Raw genomic sequence first — 18,523 nt, 5'->3', positions numbered from 1 at the left:
TCCCGTCCTAATCTAAATGAATATATGTTGATAATGGGTGGAGATTTTAATTGTTGTTTGAATCCTTCGATGGATAGATCTAAACCTATCCATACTCTTCCGAATAGATCAGCCTTACTTATTAATTCTTTTATGGTTGATTCAGGAATCACTGAAATATGGCGGTTTTTGAACCCTAAAGATAAAGAATTTTCATTTTTTTCACATGTATATCATAGCTTTTCTAGAATTGACTATTTTCTTATTGATCATCGGTTATTAACGGATGTTATTGATTGTAAATATGATTCTATTACTATTTCGGATCATGCACCTTTGAAGTTACCTATTAAGATTTCGGACTTTTCCAATAATATTAGATCTTGGAGACATTAACGCTACTTTGCTTCAAGACCCAGAATTTATCACCTACATAAAACAGCAAATTGACTTGTTTTTCTCAACAAACTATACTGAAGAAATCGACAGAGGAATACTTTGGGATTCTTTTAAGGCTTTTATCCGTGGACAAATTATCTCATATTCCGTTGGTAAAAGAAAACAAAGATATTTAGATATTGCTTTATTAGTGGATAAAATTAAGGAAATTGATAAGATTTATTCCGTGACTCCTACCAAAGAACTTTATAAGAAGAGAGTTGAGCTTCAAATGGAACATAGTTTACTGTTATCTTCTTCAATTGAAAATCAGTTAATTAGGACCAGGGCTCAATTCTATATTCACAGTGATCGAACTGGTAAACTGTTAGCTAATCAATTAAAAGCTATTTCGACTAGGCGACAAATTATTAAAATTCGTAAACAAGACGGTAATTTAACTACTGATCATAAAGAAATCAATAATACTTTTCAAGATTTTTATAAATCTTTATATCAATCAGAATTTGATGGTGACCTGTCTATGATGGATAATTTTTTTAACAATTTGAATATTCCTAAACTGATAGATGAAGATCGTAGCTTGTTAGATGCTTCTATGTCTATGGCCGAAATAGGAGAGGCTATCTCATCAATGAATTCAGGGAAAGCTCCTGGCCCTGATGGTTATATTGTAGAATTTTTTAAAACTTTTTCTTCTTTGCTTTCCCCTTGGTTATGTGAAATCTTTAATGATGCGTTTGCTAAGAAGAGATTACCTCAATCTTTTTATGAAGCTACTATCTCTCTAATTCTTAAAAAAGATAAAGATCCTACTTTATGTGCATCTTATCGCCCTATATCATTATTAAATGTAGATTCTAAGATTCTTACAAAAATTTTAGCCATTATATTAGAAAAGGTACTATCACAGATTATTTCAGTAGATCAAACTGGTTTTATTAGGAATCGGTATTCCTTTTTTAATGTTAGAAAATTGATTGATATAATTTATACTTCATCACCCACAATCCCAGAATGTGTTATCTCATTAGATGCTGAAAAAGCTTTTGATAGAGTTGAATGGACATACTTATTTAATACATTGAGAAATTTTAATTTTAGTCCCAACTTCATATCATAGATTAAATTAATATATTATAAACCTGTTGCTTCTGTTCTTAAAAATAATTATAGATCCTCTTTTTTTCAATTATCTCGTGGTACGAGACAAGGTTGTCCCTTAAGTCCTTTATTATTTAATATCGCATTAGAACCTTTAGCCATTGCTATTCGTGAATCTCCTAATATTTTTGGTATTACCCGTAATGAGAAGTTATACAAATTATCACTTTATGCTGATGACTTGCTGTTATATATTTCTGATCCTGACAGGTCTATTCCCGCTATTTTATTCTTGTTGGCTCAATTTGGTAGCTTTTCTGGTTATAAACTAAACTTGGATAAGAGTGAATTATTTCCCTTAAACGCACAAACTTTATTGAATGACAGGATACCATTTAAAGTTGTTACTGATAACTTTACCTATTTAGGTATAAAAATTACCAAGAAATATAAAGATTTATTTAGACTGAATTTTTTACCTATGCTTCATCAAATTCAACAACTTACTACAAGATGGTCTCTCCCTTATTCTTATCATTAATTGGTCAGATTAATGCTATTAAAATGATGATTTTACCGAAATTCTTATACTTATTTCAAGCCTTACCAATTTTTATTCCCAAATCTTTTTTCGACAACATTGATTCAAAAATTTCCTCATTTGTGTGGCAAAATAAAAACCCCAGGTTAAGTAAAAAAACAATTACAAAAATCTAAAAAAGATGGTGGTTTAGCTTTACCTAATTTTAGATTTTATTATTAGGCAAATAATATTCGTAACTTAATGTATTGGAAATTAGATTTGGATTCACCACTGCGCCCGCAGTGGGTAAATTTGGAATGTAACGAGGTACATTCTCTGTTCTTGGTTCTTTTCTTCCTGCTGATTTAGTTAAATTCAATAAACAGATATCTAATCCTGTTATCAAACATACATTACGAATTTGGTTTCAATTTCGTAAGTTTTTTACTCTGAAAAACTTTGTTCTTGATTGCCCTATCTTACTTAATTTTTTTTTCAAACCTTCCTGGACAGATCAAGCTTTTAGCATATGGAAAAGGAAAGGTATAAAATGTTTTCGTGATCTTTTTTTTGAAGATACTTTGATGTCCTTTGACCAACTTTCCAACAAATTTAAATTACCTAAATCTAATTTTTTTCAGATATCTACAAATCAGAAATTTCTTACATAAAGTTCTACCATCTTTTCCCAATTCAACTTCAGTGGATTTCTCAGATTTGATTTTTACCTTAAACCCTTGTCAGAAGGGATTAGTAGCTTTTATTTATAATATGATTATGAAGATACAACCAGAAATATCAGATAGAATTAAACAAGAATGGGAAAAAGAACTTATATAATATTTCAACTGATAAATGGGAAAAAATTTTACAAATGGTTAATTCCTCTTCAATATGTGCTAAACATGCTTTAATACAATTTAAAATTGTACATAGAGCTTATATGTCTAAAGATAAGCTTGCTCGATTTTACTCTTATATTAACCCTCAATGTGACAGGTGTCATCTAGAAGTGGCTTCATTGACCCACATGTTTTGGTCATGTCCCACTTTACATAACTATTGGAAGGATATATTTGTTACCATTTCTTCTATTTGGAATACCGATTTACAACCTCATTTCATTACTGCAATTTTTGGTATACCAAATGAGGATGGTATTCAGTTTTCCCCTTCAATCAGACGAATGATTGCTTTTGTAACATTAATGGCCAGAAGGTCTATATTACAAAACTGGAAAGAAGTAAATCCTCCTACCACGTCTCAGTGGCTTTCCCAAACTATTTCATATCTAAGCCTAGAAAAAATCAGAAGCACTATTTTTGACTCATCAGTCAAATTTGAAGAAACTTGGGGACCGTTTATTCGACATTTCCATATGAATTAATCTGACCTTTTCCAGACCTTCTTTCTGCTTATTCTTGTTCAGGTATGGAGTTCCGGAGTTTTTTTTGACACTATCACATACTTATAAACTGTTACTATTGCCCATGTTAGTTTAGTTTAGTGCTTTTTTTATCAATATACATTTCCTTTTACTTACTTTTAATTCTTTTTTCTTTTTCGATGATTATTTTTGTTTTTTTTCATATGTAGTTATACAGACTTGATTGATTAATGTACTTTGTTGATGTTTTAATAGAATATTATTATCTTCTTATAAATGTAATTTCAAGTCTATTGTATTCATAACCTATTCATTATTATGTTATGTTTTTCTTTATATATATATGAAACTTAATAAAAAGATTGAAAAAGAAAGAATAAAATCATTGACAATACTAATTTTGGCTTATTAACATTCAAATATCTTCAGTTGTAGCTTTCTTAATTAAGTGTCTTAAACTTTTCTATGTATACATGATGTATCTACAGTTATATGATAGCTTCTATATGATTCTGAGCTCATCATTCTTTTACTACTTTCAGGAAAATAACCAGCATATGGTTGTTCGGGGAATAAAGTTTTTACCAGGACGCACTGGCCACAAAGAAATTTGTTTTGCTTGGCGTGAATTTGTAGACTATGTAAGAATTCATCTGACTGCAGGACCTCCAACCCAGATTTCTAACCTTGACCTGGGAAATACAGAAGAGGTAAAATTAAAGTAGTTAGATTACCGTAAATATATGAATATTCATCCCTTTGCCTTTTCTAGCTATCACCTCTCAGTTTCTTATTACATCCACCGTCTCCCACCCACCTGCCTTCCCCCCCACTCTTCTACCTTGTCCTCTTCCTCCGCCACCCGCCACCACCTTCTTATTCTGGCATCTTCCCCTTTCATTCCCTAAATGTCCTAGCCTGAAATCTCAACAGTTGATTCATTTCCACAGATGCTGCCCGACCTGTTGAGTTTCTCCAGCATTTTATGTGTGTTACGAAAGATTAAATAGCTTGGTAACCCAAAATAAAGCTGCACAAAAATGAAATCTATAGAGATTAACAAGATTGATCTCATGGACCAGTATCCTTAAATGGAATTGTGTTCACTGTCTCCTAACAGCCAGTTAGCTATTTTCTAGGCTCCAGTGCAAAGTTATCTAGAATTCTAGTGGTAGTATTATAAAGTACTTTTATTATCAAAGTATGTACACAGAATACAACTTTTAGCAGGGCATGTGCAGGAGACCTTGCCCTTGAAACTTTGCCTGTAAAATCCTTACACCCAGCTTTGTCAACTTTAAATGTTGAGTAATATTTACTGCTTTGTCTCCATCATTCTGATTTTTTAAAATTATATAACACATATAAGGCCATTCTATTCCCCAGTGGACACCCATTCACAATAATCCCATGTTCCAGCCCTTGGCTCAATGATTCAAGTGTTTGCCTGGCGTCTAGACGCTTAAATGGTGTCAGCGCTTCTGCAATCACCACTCTATCCAGTGATACGTTCTAGATTCAGCCCACTCTCTGAAAATGATCCTTCTAAAATCTGCTAAACCTTTGAAATAGGGTAGGTGGAGAAAATACATTCCCATCTATACCCCTCAATCGCCTGATATACCCCTCCTCTTAACCTCCTCTTCTCCAGGGACAACAGAGCTTTTTCATTCTCTCTCCTCAACTGAAACATTATGTCCCTGGCAACATCTTGGTACATCTCCTCTGTATCCTCACCGGTTCTATCACATCCTTCCTTTAGTATGGTAACCAGAATATCTGAGGTCTGACCAATGTTTCATAAAGTTGGACCACAACATGCCTGATCTTGTATTCACTGTCCTGACCAATGAAGTCCAGCATCCCATATGCCTTCTTAACCAATGAGACCTGGCACCTTTAGACATGCATACTAAGGTCCCACTCTCCCTAGGAATCCACCATTTATTGTGTATCTAGTCTCATTAGTACTCTCATTATCATTGCATCACAAACTCCATTTGAGATTTCCCAGTCTTTTTCATTAATATTACTCTGTAGCCTTAGAATACCCTCTACTCTGTCTACATTTCCATCAGTGTTAGTTTCATCTGAAGACTAACTCATCTTGCCACCTACATCCAGCTCCAAATCATGAACGGCAAGGGTCCTGTTACAGATCCCTGTGCAACAGCACTAGTCACAGAATCCAATCATATTAAAGTGCGTAACTAAAAAGCAATGTAAAATATAATTATGGGACATCAGAAACACAATAAATAATTGAGTAACTTTAAAGTATAATAATTTCAAACTTCATCTGGAGCAGGATGTCAGCAATAACAGAATGAAACCCACACTGTCACACTGTATCAGAGACTGACAAATACAGAATGAAACCCACACTCTCACACTGTAACAGAGACTGACAGATAATTAGAGTCAATACAGCACAAGTAAAGATCCTTTGGCCTAACCAGTTAGTCACTGTGCCCACCCAGCTAGTCCAATTCCTTGCATTCATCACATACCCCTCTAAGTCACAAAATGCTATGTATTTCTCCAAGTGCTTCTGATACTATTGTACCTGCCTCAACCACTGCTTCTGGGAACTTGGTCCATACATTCACCACCTGTTGTATGAAAAGGTTACCCTCAGATCCCTTTTTAAATCTTTTCTCCCACAAATTAAATCTGTGTCCCCTAGTTTAGGACTTACCCACCCTGGACAAAGAGTTGCAATCCACCCTATCTCAGCCTGTCATGATTTTAAACATTTCCATAAAGTCGCCCTTCATTCTCCTATGTTCCAAAACTCAGCCTGGACAACCTCTCCCTTTTAATCTAGTCCTGGCAACATCCTCATAAATCTGTTCTTCACTCTTCCTAATCATTTATGTAAATAACTGATAATGTGTTCAAGCACTAAAGCCTTAGGCACACTAGTCACCAACCTTCATTCTGAGAAACAACTTTCAACCACCACCCTCTGCTTCCAACCTCTGAGCCAATTCCAAATATTCCTAACTAACTCTCCCTGGATTCCAGAGCAGCTGATCATGCGGGCTCTTGTTGAAGGCCTAGCTATGGCCCAAATAAACAAAATACAACTTCCCTACTCTCATGAATCTTCTTTTTGGTTGTCTCTTCAAAAATAATGCCATAAGTTTGTGAAGCTTGACTTCCTATGCACAGAGCCATAGTGACTTGTCCTAATCACACTATTCAAATGCTGATAGGTCCTGTCCTTAATTCCTAATAGGAACTTCCCCACTGTTGTTGTCAGGCTGAGTAGCCTGTAGCTTCCTGGCCTGTATTTGCTACCCTTTTCAAATAACATTAGCCACATTGCAGTACTTAGGAACTATTCATCATCAGTGGCTAATGATGAAGCAGATGTCTCCACGCAGGACTTCACAGTTTTGTTTCAAGCATCCCACAAAGACCAAGGATACTCTCTTGTCTGGCCCCAGGGTTTTATCCACTTTAATGCTCTGGAAGTTCTCCCAGCTTAGATTAATACTCAGGAATATTATCAGGAATAACTTCTATTGCTTGACTTATGAACGACAGTAGCTATAATGAACTAATAATGGATCAAGACTTTAGATATATTGAAGTCTTGTGTTCCAACTGAATGCATTAGTTTGTTTTTTGGAGGTGAACAAAAATAACTGAACCAATTTGACATCTTCTTTTCAGTTTGTTTCTGTAGACATCTTGCTTGAATCTTAGTGATCAAGGCAATTGTTTCTTATCTTTTTGCCTGAGTTGTACATTTTTATTTTTAGCCCATCACAGTGGTAAATGGTCAAAAACTTAATAAGCCTTTGATTGTGCAACTTTGTGATGCTTGGAAGAATCCATCTCCTGAACCAATGATTAAAGCTTTCCTGTTAAAGGATAGTGGAATAAAGGTAAGTAATTAGTTGATATAAAAATTTCTAGAATATATGCTTACTTGGTTACAGTGCACAAACAATAAAATGCAATTAAAACACATTCTGAATATACCTATATGAATTGAGACTGAGAATTATCATGTCAGTCAACATCTATGTAGCGAAAAATTAGGAACAATTTTAATAAAGTGTCTGGCATTGATAGGGTATGACAGGCACTGATAGAAGCAAAATGTATAGCAAACTCAATGTCATACAGGACATAACCTGCTTGAGAGAGACTCCATCCACAGTTTTTCACTTACTTCACCACCAACACAGGATAGTGGCAGTATTCACATTGACAGGAAGTACTTCAGCAACTTCTAGTTAAAGGCATAAAACTGGCAAAAGCCTGGAAATTGTCCTGTAGGCCACATACAATTCTGATTTGGAAAGGTATTTCAATTCCCTCACTATATATGAGGCAAAATCCTGGATTGCTATCAGAATCAGGTTTATTATCACTGGCACATGACATGAAATTTGTTAACTTAGCAGCAGCAGTTCAATGTAATAGATAATCTAGCAGAGAGAATAAAATAAAAATATAATAATAAACAAGTAAATCAATTATCTATATTGAATAGATTTTAAAAATGTGCAAAAGCAGAAATACTATGTTTTTAAAAAAAAGTGAAGTAGTGTCCAGAGATTCAATGTCCATTTATGAATTGGATGGCAGAGTGGAAGAAGCTGTTCCTGAATCACTGAGTGTGTGCCTTCAGGCTTCTGTACCTCCTACCTGATGGTAACAGTGAGAAAAGGGCATGCCCTGGGTGCTGGAGGTCCTTAATAATAGACACTGCCTTTCTGTGAGACACCTCTCCCTAAAGATGGCCTGGGTACTTCGTAGGCTAGAACCAAGATGAAGCTGACTAGATTTACAACCTTCTGCAGCTTCTTTCGGTCCTGTGCAGTAGCCCCTCCATACAAGACAGTGATGCAGCCTGTCAGAATGCTCTCCACGGTACAACTATAGAAGTTTTTGAGTGTATTTTTTGACATGCCAAATCTCTTCAAACTCCTAATAAAGTATAGCTGCTATCTTGCCTTCTTTATAACTACATCGATATGTTCGGACCAGGTTAGATCCTCAGAGACCTTGACACCCAGGAACTTGAAACTGCTCATTCTCTCCACTTCTGAACCCTCTAGGAGGATTGGTATGTGTTCCTTCGTCTTGCCCTCACTGAAGTCCACAATCGGCTCTTTCATCTTATGTTGAGTGCCAGGTTGTTGCTGTGGCACCACGCCATTAATCAGCATATCTCACTCCTGTATGTCCTCTCGTCACCATCTGAGATTCTACCAACAGTAGTTGTATCGTCAGCAAATTTATAGATGGTAATTGAGCTATGCCTAGCCACATAGTCATGTGTATATAGAGAGTAGAGCAGTGGGCTAAGCACACACCCCTGAGGTGCGCCAGTGTTGATCGTCAGCAAGGAGGATATGTTATCAGCAATCCACACAGATTGTGGTCGTTCGGTTAGGAAGTTGAGGATCTAGTTGCAGAGGGAGGTACAGAGACCCAGGTTCTGCAACTTCTAATCAAGATTGTGGGAATGATGGTTTTAAATACTGAGCTATAGTCGTTGAATAGCATCCTGACATAAGTGTTTGTGTTGTCCAGGTAGTCTAAACCCGTGTGGAGAGCCATTAAGATTGTGTCTGCTGTTAACCTACTGTGGCAATAGGCAAATTGCAATGGGTCCAGGTCCTTGCTGAGGCAGGAGTTCAGTCTAGTAATGACCAACCTATCAAAGCATTTCATCATTGTCAATGTGAGTGCTACTGGGCAATAGTCATTAAAGTAACCCACATTATTCTTCTTAGGCACTGGTATAATTGTTGCCTTTTTGAAGCAAGTGGGAACTTCTGCCCATTGCAATGAGAGGTCGAAAATGTCCTTGAATATTCCTTCTAGTTGGTTGGCACAGGTTTTCAGAGCCTTACCAGGAACTCCATTGGGACCTTCCGCCTTGCGAGAGTTCACTCTTTTTAAAGACAGCCTAACATCAGCCTCCGAGACAGAGACCGCAGGTGTAGTTGTGTTCGCCCTTTCAAAGCATGCATAGAAAGCGTTGAGTTCATCTCGTAGTGAAGCATCACTACATAACAGTATTGTGGATATACACACTCCTCAAGGACTGAAGTATCTCAAAAAGGCAGCTTTTCGCCACCTTGAGCAATTGGGTTTTGGCGGTTAAATACTGGCTCAGCCTGTGAAGTCCACAAACCTGGTATGAAAAAAACTCTTTGCATTGAGGGTTAAAATGTTTTGCACCAGGTGAAGGAAAGAACAGAATTGGGGAAAGTAGTAGGTTTAGCGATCTTGGTTGAGAATACAATTACAGCTGTAATTGCATTCCCAAAAAGAAACCTGGCACTTCAATTCTTGAGCAAAGGAAGAAAGAAAATCTCACTTTTAGAAGGATCCCATAATTCTTCAAACAAAGCAGATGTTTTTAGGAGATGCAGGCTGCTTATGATTATTTACAATTCAATTTGATCTGCCCTTAGCCTTTATTTGAAAGTAAAACCCAACCCTACACTAGCAAAGGTTCAACTTTCAGCATATGAATATTTGTTAACCTTTCTAATACTTAGTCTTCTTATAATGTGGTGAACAAGGGCAATGTAGATATGTAAGAATTGCAGAGCTTGGATGCTTCTGAAAAGGCCAGCCTACTTTTATTCTTTGTCTTCTTAAATTACCCTTTGCCCAACTTACAAAACATTGTTTGCTATTTTTTGTGTCCAACAGTGTTTTTGGTGGTGATCAATTGTACAGATTTGTTTATATCCTATACTAACCTTATAAATCAACAATATACATTTGCTGTACTTTATACTGATCATGAGTAAGTTAAGAATTTTACTTGAATTTCTTCAAGCTTATGTTTTTGAGAGAGTAAATAAATAATAATCTTAAGTCTTGTATCATTATTTATTTTCTTTTCAGCTGTCACCAGCACCACAACAGCAGAAAACTGATGAAGGTGGAAAGGCAAACTTTGGCTTATTTCAAATTTTTGCAGCAAGGTATGATTAAAGCAAAAAAAAAAGTATCATGTATTTTTCTTCTGAGCCTTTTAAAAACATGTTGATGAAACAGGCAAATGTATGATTTGTGTGTTTTCCTCAATTTGTACAGAACTGTTGTGTGCTTCCAATGTGTAACCTTAAGGTTCTCATTCTACCTCAAAAAAAAGTCCTCCACTTTTAGTAGTCATGGTCTGGAGGCTCCCAGGAGTGAATGAGAATGTTGCACTTCTCCAGACGTTTTTGAGCACATAATTTTAATCTTTTTCACTGTCCACTTGGATTTGCAGGGAATTTACATCACTAAATTCTGTGGGGTGCCATAACAGCATAGTTGTTAGCACAATGTTATTATAGCTCAGGCTGTCATAGTTCAGTGCTACGATTTAATCTTCACAGATGTGTACAGTATACAACCGGAAATCCATGTTCTTCGTAGATATGCATGAAACGGGGAGAAAGAAACCGAAGAATGAATGAATGACAAAAAAAAAATTATCCCCAAAGCTTTCCCTCCCCCCTACCATGCACAAGCAGCTGCAAATCATCAACCATCCCCCTCGTCCCCACTTGTCCCCACCTCCCACCAAGCAATTGCAAGCCCCCAGAGACCATGATCTGTAAGCCGTCAAAATTACTCTCCATCCCATCACTTCAACATCTCAGCAGACTTTCTCTCTCACTAACAAGGGGGAGAGAGGCATTGTTCCTGCCACAGCGAGAGGGATGGCTAGTAGCTCACTATTTTATTGTTATTTTAAGTTCCCTCAACTTGAGAATCAGCGGACTCTCACGGTCGAGGGAGAGATCATGTGCTCTCTCACCTGCTGGAGTGCTGAGGCCTCCAACAGCCATGTCTGCTGCCTTGATATTTCAGTGTTCCATGATGCTTTGGTTTGCAACATCCACAAGGAACTGGGTCATGCACAGGGACAGGGCCCTGCACCCTGAAGGTGCACATCTTCCAAGCCACTCCTGGAAGCGTAGGGTGCTCGGCAAATTCCAAAGAGTGAGAATCCATCATTCGTGAAGAATGCAGTTTGAGCACAGCTGTAGATCATGGACTCACACAAGATTCCAACCACCTTAAAAAGGGGGAAAAGACTCATGAGAACAGGAGATTTAAGCTGTTTCTGGATGAACTCGAAGAAGTTGCCCAAGTCGGCAAAAACCTCTGGCACCATTCGGTTGCTACCCATAAGCAAGTGAGTTTCCTCCAAGGAACTCTGGTTTCCTCCCACAGACCAAAGACATACGGATTAGTAAGTTAATTGGTCATTGTAAATTGGGGTTAAATAGGTGGGTCATTGGGCAGTGCAGCTTGTTGGATCAGAAGGACCTGTTCTACCCTATTTCTCTAAATAAATAGAAATATAAATAAATTATAAGAACTATCTATCAAGCATAAAAACAATATGGCCTGTTCAGAGTAGTTAGTACCCCACTGTTCATGATGTTGGCCTGGGAGGGGCCATTGACATTTGTTCACTTAGCTTTCCAATTCTTTTTCAATCTTGGAGACATGAGCCAAGTGTGCAGCATGAAACATTTTCATGAAGTTTTGTTGCACTTTTCAGACTTGTGTCCTCAGATAAGCAGGTGAAAATTGAGTAGTTAATCCATATGTGATCGCAGCAATGTCTTTCATATTTGTAATCTGAATATTTAACTTTTTACTTCAATTCTTAGTTAGCTTGTTCTGCCTTAATGCTGTTATATACTCAGCAACTATTAGGTACATCTGTGCTGTACACCTCATTCATGCAAATACCCAATCATGTGACATCAATCAGTACATAAAAGCATACAGACACGGTCAAAAAGTTCAGTTATTGTTCGGCCCAAACATCAGAATGGGGAAGAAATGTGATCTAAGTGACTAACCATGGAATGACTGTTGGTGCCAGACAGGGTGGTTTCAGTATCTCAGAAACTGCTGATCTCCTGGGACTTTCACACACAACAGTCTCTAGAGCTCACAGAGAATGGTTACAAAAACAAAACAAAAAAATCCGATGAGTGGCACTTCTGTGACCATCTCATATTGATATGAGAGGTCAGAGGAGAATGGCCAGACTGGCACATGCTGACAAGAAGGCAACTGAAACTCAAACAACCACGCACTACAACAGTGGTGTGCAGAAGAGCATCTCTGAATGCACAACATATCGAACCTTGAAGTGGATGGGCTACAGCAGTAGAAGAGTACACTGGGTTTCACACCTGTGCCTAATAACGTGGCCAGGGAGTATATTACTTAGTGTCAAGTGTCTGCGCAGTCTGTTGTATTGGATGATTTTAATATCCATAAGCTTTCATCCACTGAGACCCCTTGTCTATTTTACTCAAAAATGCTTTAGTTTTGTACATTTAAGTTGTACAAATAAGTTTTTAATTGCTTTGCTTTTAATCCTTGATAGCTCCTAGCATTTTCTGTAGAAGTGATGTTAAACTAACTGGCCTACTGTTTCCTGCTTTGTTTCCTTCCTCATTTGTATAAGGCTGAGATACGCTTTCAGCCAATCAGCAGGAACTATTCTAAATATAGGGTAAATTGCACTACCTTCAAACCTTGCACTACCCTTCCAGTAGCCTCAATTTTTAAAATATTAAGATGCAGACTTTCATGTTCAGAGATTTTGTAACCTATTTTTTTCCAATGTAGTATTTACTAGTATTTGCTAATATTAATTATTTCTAATTTCAATATTATTACTTGACATTTGGTTTCCCCGTGATTTTTTTTCCGTGTTTCCAGCCATGAAGATGTAAACTGTGATTTGATTACACAATTTTCTTTTCTTCTGATTTATTTCTCTTCCCTGAAAACCAAAAACCACCCTGTTATGTCTTATTGTTTCACTCTCCATCCGGTTTGTTCTATTTACAATTTGCTGAATCTTAAGTTTTTTTCCATCTTCTGATGCTAATCTTTTCAGTTGCAAAAACCAATTTTTAATTTAATTATATGCTTATGTAACTTGGTAAAAACAGCTGTCTTGTAGACAATGTATAAAGAAGGTCATAACTTTTTTTTAAACCAGTCTTAACCTATTAATCTTTTCAAAGGGAAAAACTGCTGGCAAAGTCATAGTTGATTTTGGAATCAAACCTGCATTGTCTTGATGTAGAGTCTGGACCTGAAGTGTCACTGATAATATTTGACCTGCTGAATTCCTCCAGTTTTTCTTTTTTCATCTGAGATTCCAGCATAGTCTCTTGTCCCTCATACCCAACTGTAGCTTACGTTTATCTAATTTGGAAAAAAAACACTGGAGGAACTTGGTTCCTCTCACCTTCACAGATGTTGAATAACCCACCCCTTCCTCCTGAGTTCCTGCTGTAATCTGCTCTCTATGTAGCTTGCCTGATTTAGTTCAAACTTAAAGCTAGTTTTTGAGGCAATTAAATAACTCACATTCTTTCCTGATCCAGTAATTTCATCACTTCACTGGAGGCTGTTTTACTGTATGTATTGGAAATGTAAGAAGGATAAAATTGCAGTGTGCAAGAATTTACCCTCTCTCGGGAATATTTTTTACCTGAAATATTCACTGTTACCTTTTGCATCAATACTGCCTAACATGAAAAGTATCTCCAATGTTTTTTGTGTATTTTGTTAATTTTAAGAATTTTGTTTATCCCCATTGGAAAATATGAACCTAAAACGAAGGATCTTAACATTGCTGCTTTACTGTTAACCTTAAAGCTATTGTCTGAACTCAAAAACAATGTTTTTCAGCAGAAGTTGTTAACTACAACTTTGGTGCCTGAGTGTATTTCAGGTTTGGTTGAACAGTCATTAAGTGTGCTTTAGAAACATAGAAAAACTGCAGCACAATACAGGCCCTTCGGCTCACAAAGCTGTACCAAACATGTCCTTTCCGTAGAAATTACCTAGGGTTATCCATAGCCCTTTATTTTTCTGAGCTCCATGTACCTGTCCAGGAGTCTCTTAAAGACTCTATCATATCTGCCTCCACCACCGTCACTGATACCCAATTCCATGAACTCACCACTCTGTGTGTTTAAAAAAAAACAGCTTACTCCTGACATCTCCTCTTTACCTACTTCCAAGCACCTTAAAACTGTGCCTTCTTGTGCTAACCATTTCAGCCCTGGGAAAAAGCCTCTATCCACACAATCAAGGCCTCTCATCACCTTGTACACCTCTATCGGGACACCTCTCATTCTCTGACGCTCCAAGGAAAAAAGGCCGAGTTCTCTCAAGTGCAATAGATCTGCACCTGGTTTTCAAAGTCAAATTGAGCATGATAGTCATTAGTGCAAAACTGCATGGCAATGGGAAGTTATGTCTCAAATTTCGTAGCTTTTTTGAATAGGTGATCAAGATGCATGCAAGATAGTGGACATTACCAGAAGCCTTGCTAAGGCCCACGTGGATAGTGACAGGAATGACTTTTCTTACATGCGTTTACCTGTGGTAGGCTGGACTAGGAAATTAGATCACATGGTGTTCAAGGTAAAGTAGCCAGTTGACCCAAAGGAAGGAGTCAGATGGTGGCCTGGGACCAATAGCGTCCTGCAGAAATTGGTGCAGAGCCCCCTGTTTGTCCCCTACTGTATGTTTGTGATGTAGATTAGAGAAGACATGGCGTGATTAGCATGTTTGCGGATGACTCCAAATTTGGTGGTGTGAACAGTGAAGAAGATTGTCTAAGGTTACAACAGGATCTGGATCAACTGAGGAAAGGGAGCAAAGGGGCAATAAAGTGTAATCAACTTGGAGAAGTGCAACAGTCCAAAACATTGACTGTACTTTTTTACATAGATGCTGCCTGACCTGCTGATTTCCTTCAGCATTTTGAGTGTGTTGCTAGGAATTCCAGCATCTGAAGATTTTTTTCTTGTTTGTGAAGTGCAATATGTTACATTTTGGAAAGTTAAACCAGGACAGGTCATACATGGTGAATGGCAGAGCCATGTGGAATGTTGTAGAATAGAGTGACTGATAGGTACAGGTACTCAGAGGAACTCTTTCCACTGTAAGTGGTGACACTGGTAGACAAGATATTGTAAAAGGCATGTAGCATGCTTGCTTGTGTGGATCAGGGCATTGAATGCAGGAGTTGCGACAACTATACCAGGTGTTGGTAGATTTACAAGGATATTGCCTAGAATTGAGGGATTGAGTTTTAGGAGGGATTGATTAAACTGGGTGCTATTCCCTAAAGTAAAGGAGATTGAGGGGTGACATTGTAGATGCTTATTAGATCATGAGCAGCATGGATATGCTGCATGGTCAGTCATTTTTCCAAAGTATGAGAGTCTTAACGCTAGAGGGGATAGATTTAAGGTGCAATGGTAAAGATTTAAAGGAGATTTAAGAGGCAAGTATTTACAAAGACAGGGAATGTAGATCAAGTTGCCAAAAGAGGTGATAGGGTTGGGTGTATTTTCATTTTCAACATTTAGAAGGCATTTGGGCAGGTTCATGGATAGGGAAAGTTTAGAAGGATATGGGTCAAGTGGGTTTAGCTCAGAAAGGCACATTGATTGTCATGGGTGAATTGGGTCATGCTGTGTTACTTTATGAACTGGATTGTTTGTGTTGAAAACTAAACTGAATGATTATGTTAGCAATGAAAAATCAATCAAGCTCACTTGATTAAAGCTAATATTTACAAAAATGCTAATTTTCTCATATTAAATTGGTGTAAATAGATTAGTGTTGCAGATATCATTAAAAGAATGGTATATTAGCCTCAAGTTGCACATTGATGAAAGTTGTTTAATATTTAAAATCAATTTAGCTTTCTGGGAGTAAGATTGCTTTCATAGTGTATTCTATTAGTCTTACAGGCAATAATTACAAATGTTAAAAACATTTTATTGCATAGGTTATCTTTTGTATTTCAGGGGAGAGTATACATTACAAGTTAAAGCTATCATTAATAAAACTGCATTGGAAGGGCCAATAATCAAAGTGAATGTAATCCCAGATCCCAACAAACCTACCCGCTTGCATGTGGAATACGACAAAAGTGCACCTCTTGTTGCTGGTGGAATTTTTCCAGGTATGTATGATCTTATTTGTAAAAAGTGCAAATAGAAATTGGTTGATTGACTTTGCTTCTTTGGCCTAGGGCTATATGTTCAATACTTCTATAATTTGTGTACTGTACATTAGATCTATAATTTGCTTCATTCATCCTCTTTTATATGATCCAGTATCACTTGAAATAGTTTGTTAAGATTTGTTTTGCTATTTGCAGCATTCCTGGTCTGAGTCTGGTAGGGAAGTTTGCCTGATCCACCCAAAACTGCAATAAGAAATCTGTATGCTAACCACCAAAAGCAGCAGTTATGTGGAGAGCTACTCAATACCACAATTAATACATGATATAAAAGGGAAAAATGAAGTACAAAAGGAGGACAACTAGTTGGAAGAAAGGTTAAAAGAGGAAAATGCAAGAGGAGGAATAAAGGGATTGATGTAAGGGAGAAGTGTGGGAGTAAGGAAGGAGTTTGAGAATTGGGAAGAACAAGGTGAACTGAGAATGGGGAGGAGGCTGTGGAAAAGAAAGATGCAAAGATGAATAGAATTATGCACTGCTTCTATGCTGAATAGTATGGATAGCATACTTTGAGCAAAAGCCAGCGCAGGCTTAATGTTTAGTCCTCAAAATTTCATGCATTGTTTTTGGAAGAAATGCTTATACACCAGGTATTTTACATTACACTTTCCATAGTATCCCATACACGACTCTGTGTGAATCCCACCCACATTCTTTAAAGTGGATGTGTGTATAAACCCTCTTATTGGTCCTTATCTTTTCCCTGCCATATCAACAGGCCAATTACCATGTTCAGATCCTACCTGTATATGCATGATACAAGATTAGGATGCGAGGTCTGCAGCAATGTTAATGATGAAGTGACAAGTGTTTCAAGGCAAAAGAGTATAGATTGAACTCCGTTGATTCAAGATTTCTCCAGCCACCTACCTCTAGCATTCTATTAGGTTATGTCAAGGCCATTGAAAACAAAGTAGATGAACTAAGCGCGAAACTGATCTATCAAAGAGCTGAGGGACTGCTGTGTGCACTGCTTCACTGAAACGTGGCTTACACCTGATTCATCTGATTGCTCATACCACTTAAGAGCTTTTCAATTCACAAGATGGTCTAAATGGTGTCATTAGGCAGAACAAGAAGTGGAGGGGATGAGTTGTGCCAGAGTTTACTAATAAGTTACAAAACAGGTGGGCAGCATTACCAACAATAGTGCTCCCCTTCTAATGAGCTTAAATCCATTCTATGAGTGTTTTGAACAGAAAGGATTGGAATGCCACCACGCATTCTGACAGCCTCCAATGTACCTGAACACATTAAAGACATCAGATCGGTGTTCCAGACAGAGAACCTGCAGAAAGCTTCTGGCCTGGATGGTGGCCCAGGTGTATCCTTAGATCCACTGACAAGGGTGTTTGCAGATGTTTTTAACATGAAGTTTCCACCTGCTTTAAAATAACCACAGTCACCCCAGTTACAAAGAAAAATAGGATCACGTGCTTTAATGCCTAGTGCCTGGTGGCTCTAACATTCATCATTGTGAAGTGCTTCAGGAGACTGATCATAACACATCAATTCCAGCCTCCCAGTGAACCTTGACCCACTGAAATTCACCTATCACAAAAACAGATCTGCGGCAGATCCACCTCCTTGCTCACTCATTTAGAGCATTTAGACAGTACAGATGGCACGTTAGACTATTGTTTGAAGACTTTGTCTTCAGTACTATAATTCCAAGCAAATTAATTTCCAAACTCTTAGCAGGAAAAATAGGGATCACGATTATACTCAACACCGCTTTTTCACAAGGCTGCACCTTCAGCTCCTTAATTTACTCTTTGCATGTTTTTGACTGCATGGCCAGATTCTGTGGTAGCTCCATCTACAAGTTTACAGAAGATACCACTGTAATGGGCTAAATCTGAAATCACATTGAGTTGGAGTACAAGAAAGAGGGCAAAAGCCTTGTGACGTGATGTTATTACACCAGCCTTTCCTTCAGCGCAATCAGAGTGAAAGCACTGGTCATTGAATTTAGGAAGCTATATGGTGCATATGCTCCTGTTTACATCAACAGTGCTGGGGTCAAGAGGGTTGAGAGCTTCTAAAGTTCAAAGCAAATATATGT

The 18,523-nt window shown here is 37.5% G+C and overlaps 1 protein-coding gene across 2 annotated transcripts in view; it reads left to right on the top strand.

The window, feature by feature from the left end:
- The window catches only part of smchd1 (structural maintenance of chromosomes flexible hinge domain containing 1), a 206,849-nt gene that overhangs the window by 119,102 nt on the left and 69,224 nt on the right, over positions 1 to 18,523 (top strand). For both annotated transcript variants that reach the window (XM_059979642.1, XM_059979634.1), the window contains 4 exons: positions 3,935 to 4,102; positions 7,163 to 7,288; positions 10,281 to 10,360; positions 16,241 to 16,398. In XM_059979642.1, coding sequence (XP_059835625.1) covers positions 3,935 to 4,102; positions 7,163 to 7,288; positions 10,281 to 10,360; positions 16,241 to 16,398 — 532 coding nt within the window. The remainder of the gene's footprint in view (positions 1 to 3,934; positions 4,103 to 7,162; positions 7,289 to 10,280; positions 10,361 to 16,240; positions 16,399 to 18,523) is intronic.

The sequence above is a fragment of the Hypanus sabinus genome, chromosome 1 (genome assembly GCF_030144855.1).
Source record: "Hypanus sabinus isolate sHypSab1 chromosome 1, sHypSab1.hap1, whole genome shotgun sequence".
Lineage (NCBI taxonomy): Eukaryota > Metazoa > Chordata > Chondrichthyes > Myliobatiformes > Dasyatidae > Hypanus > Hypanus sabinus.
Note: the sequence above shows the minus strand (reverse complement) of the source record. Positions and strands in the feature narration are given on the sequence as shown.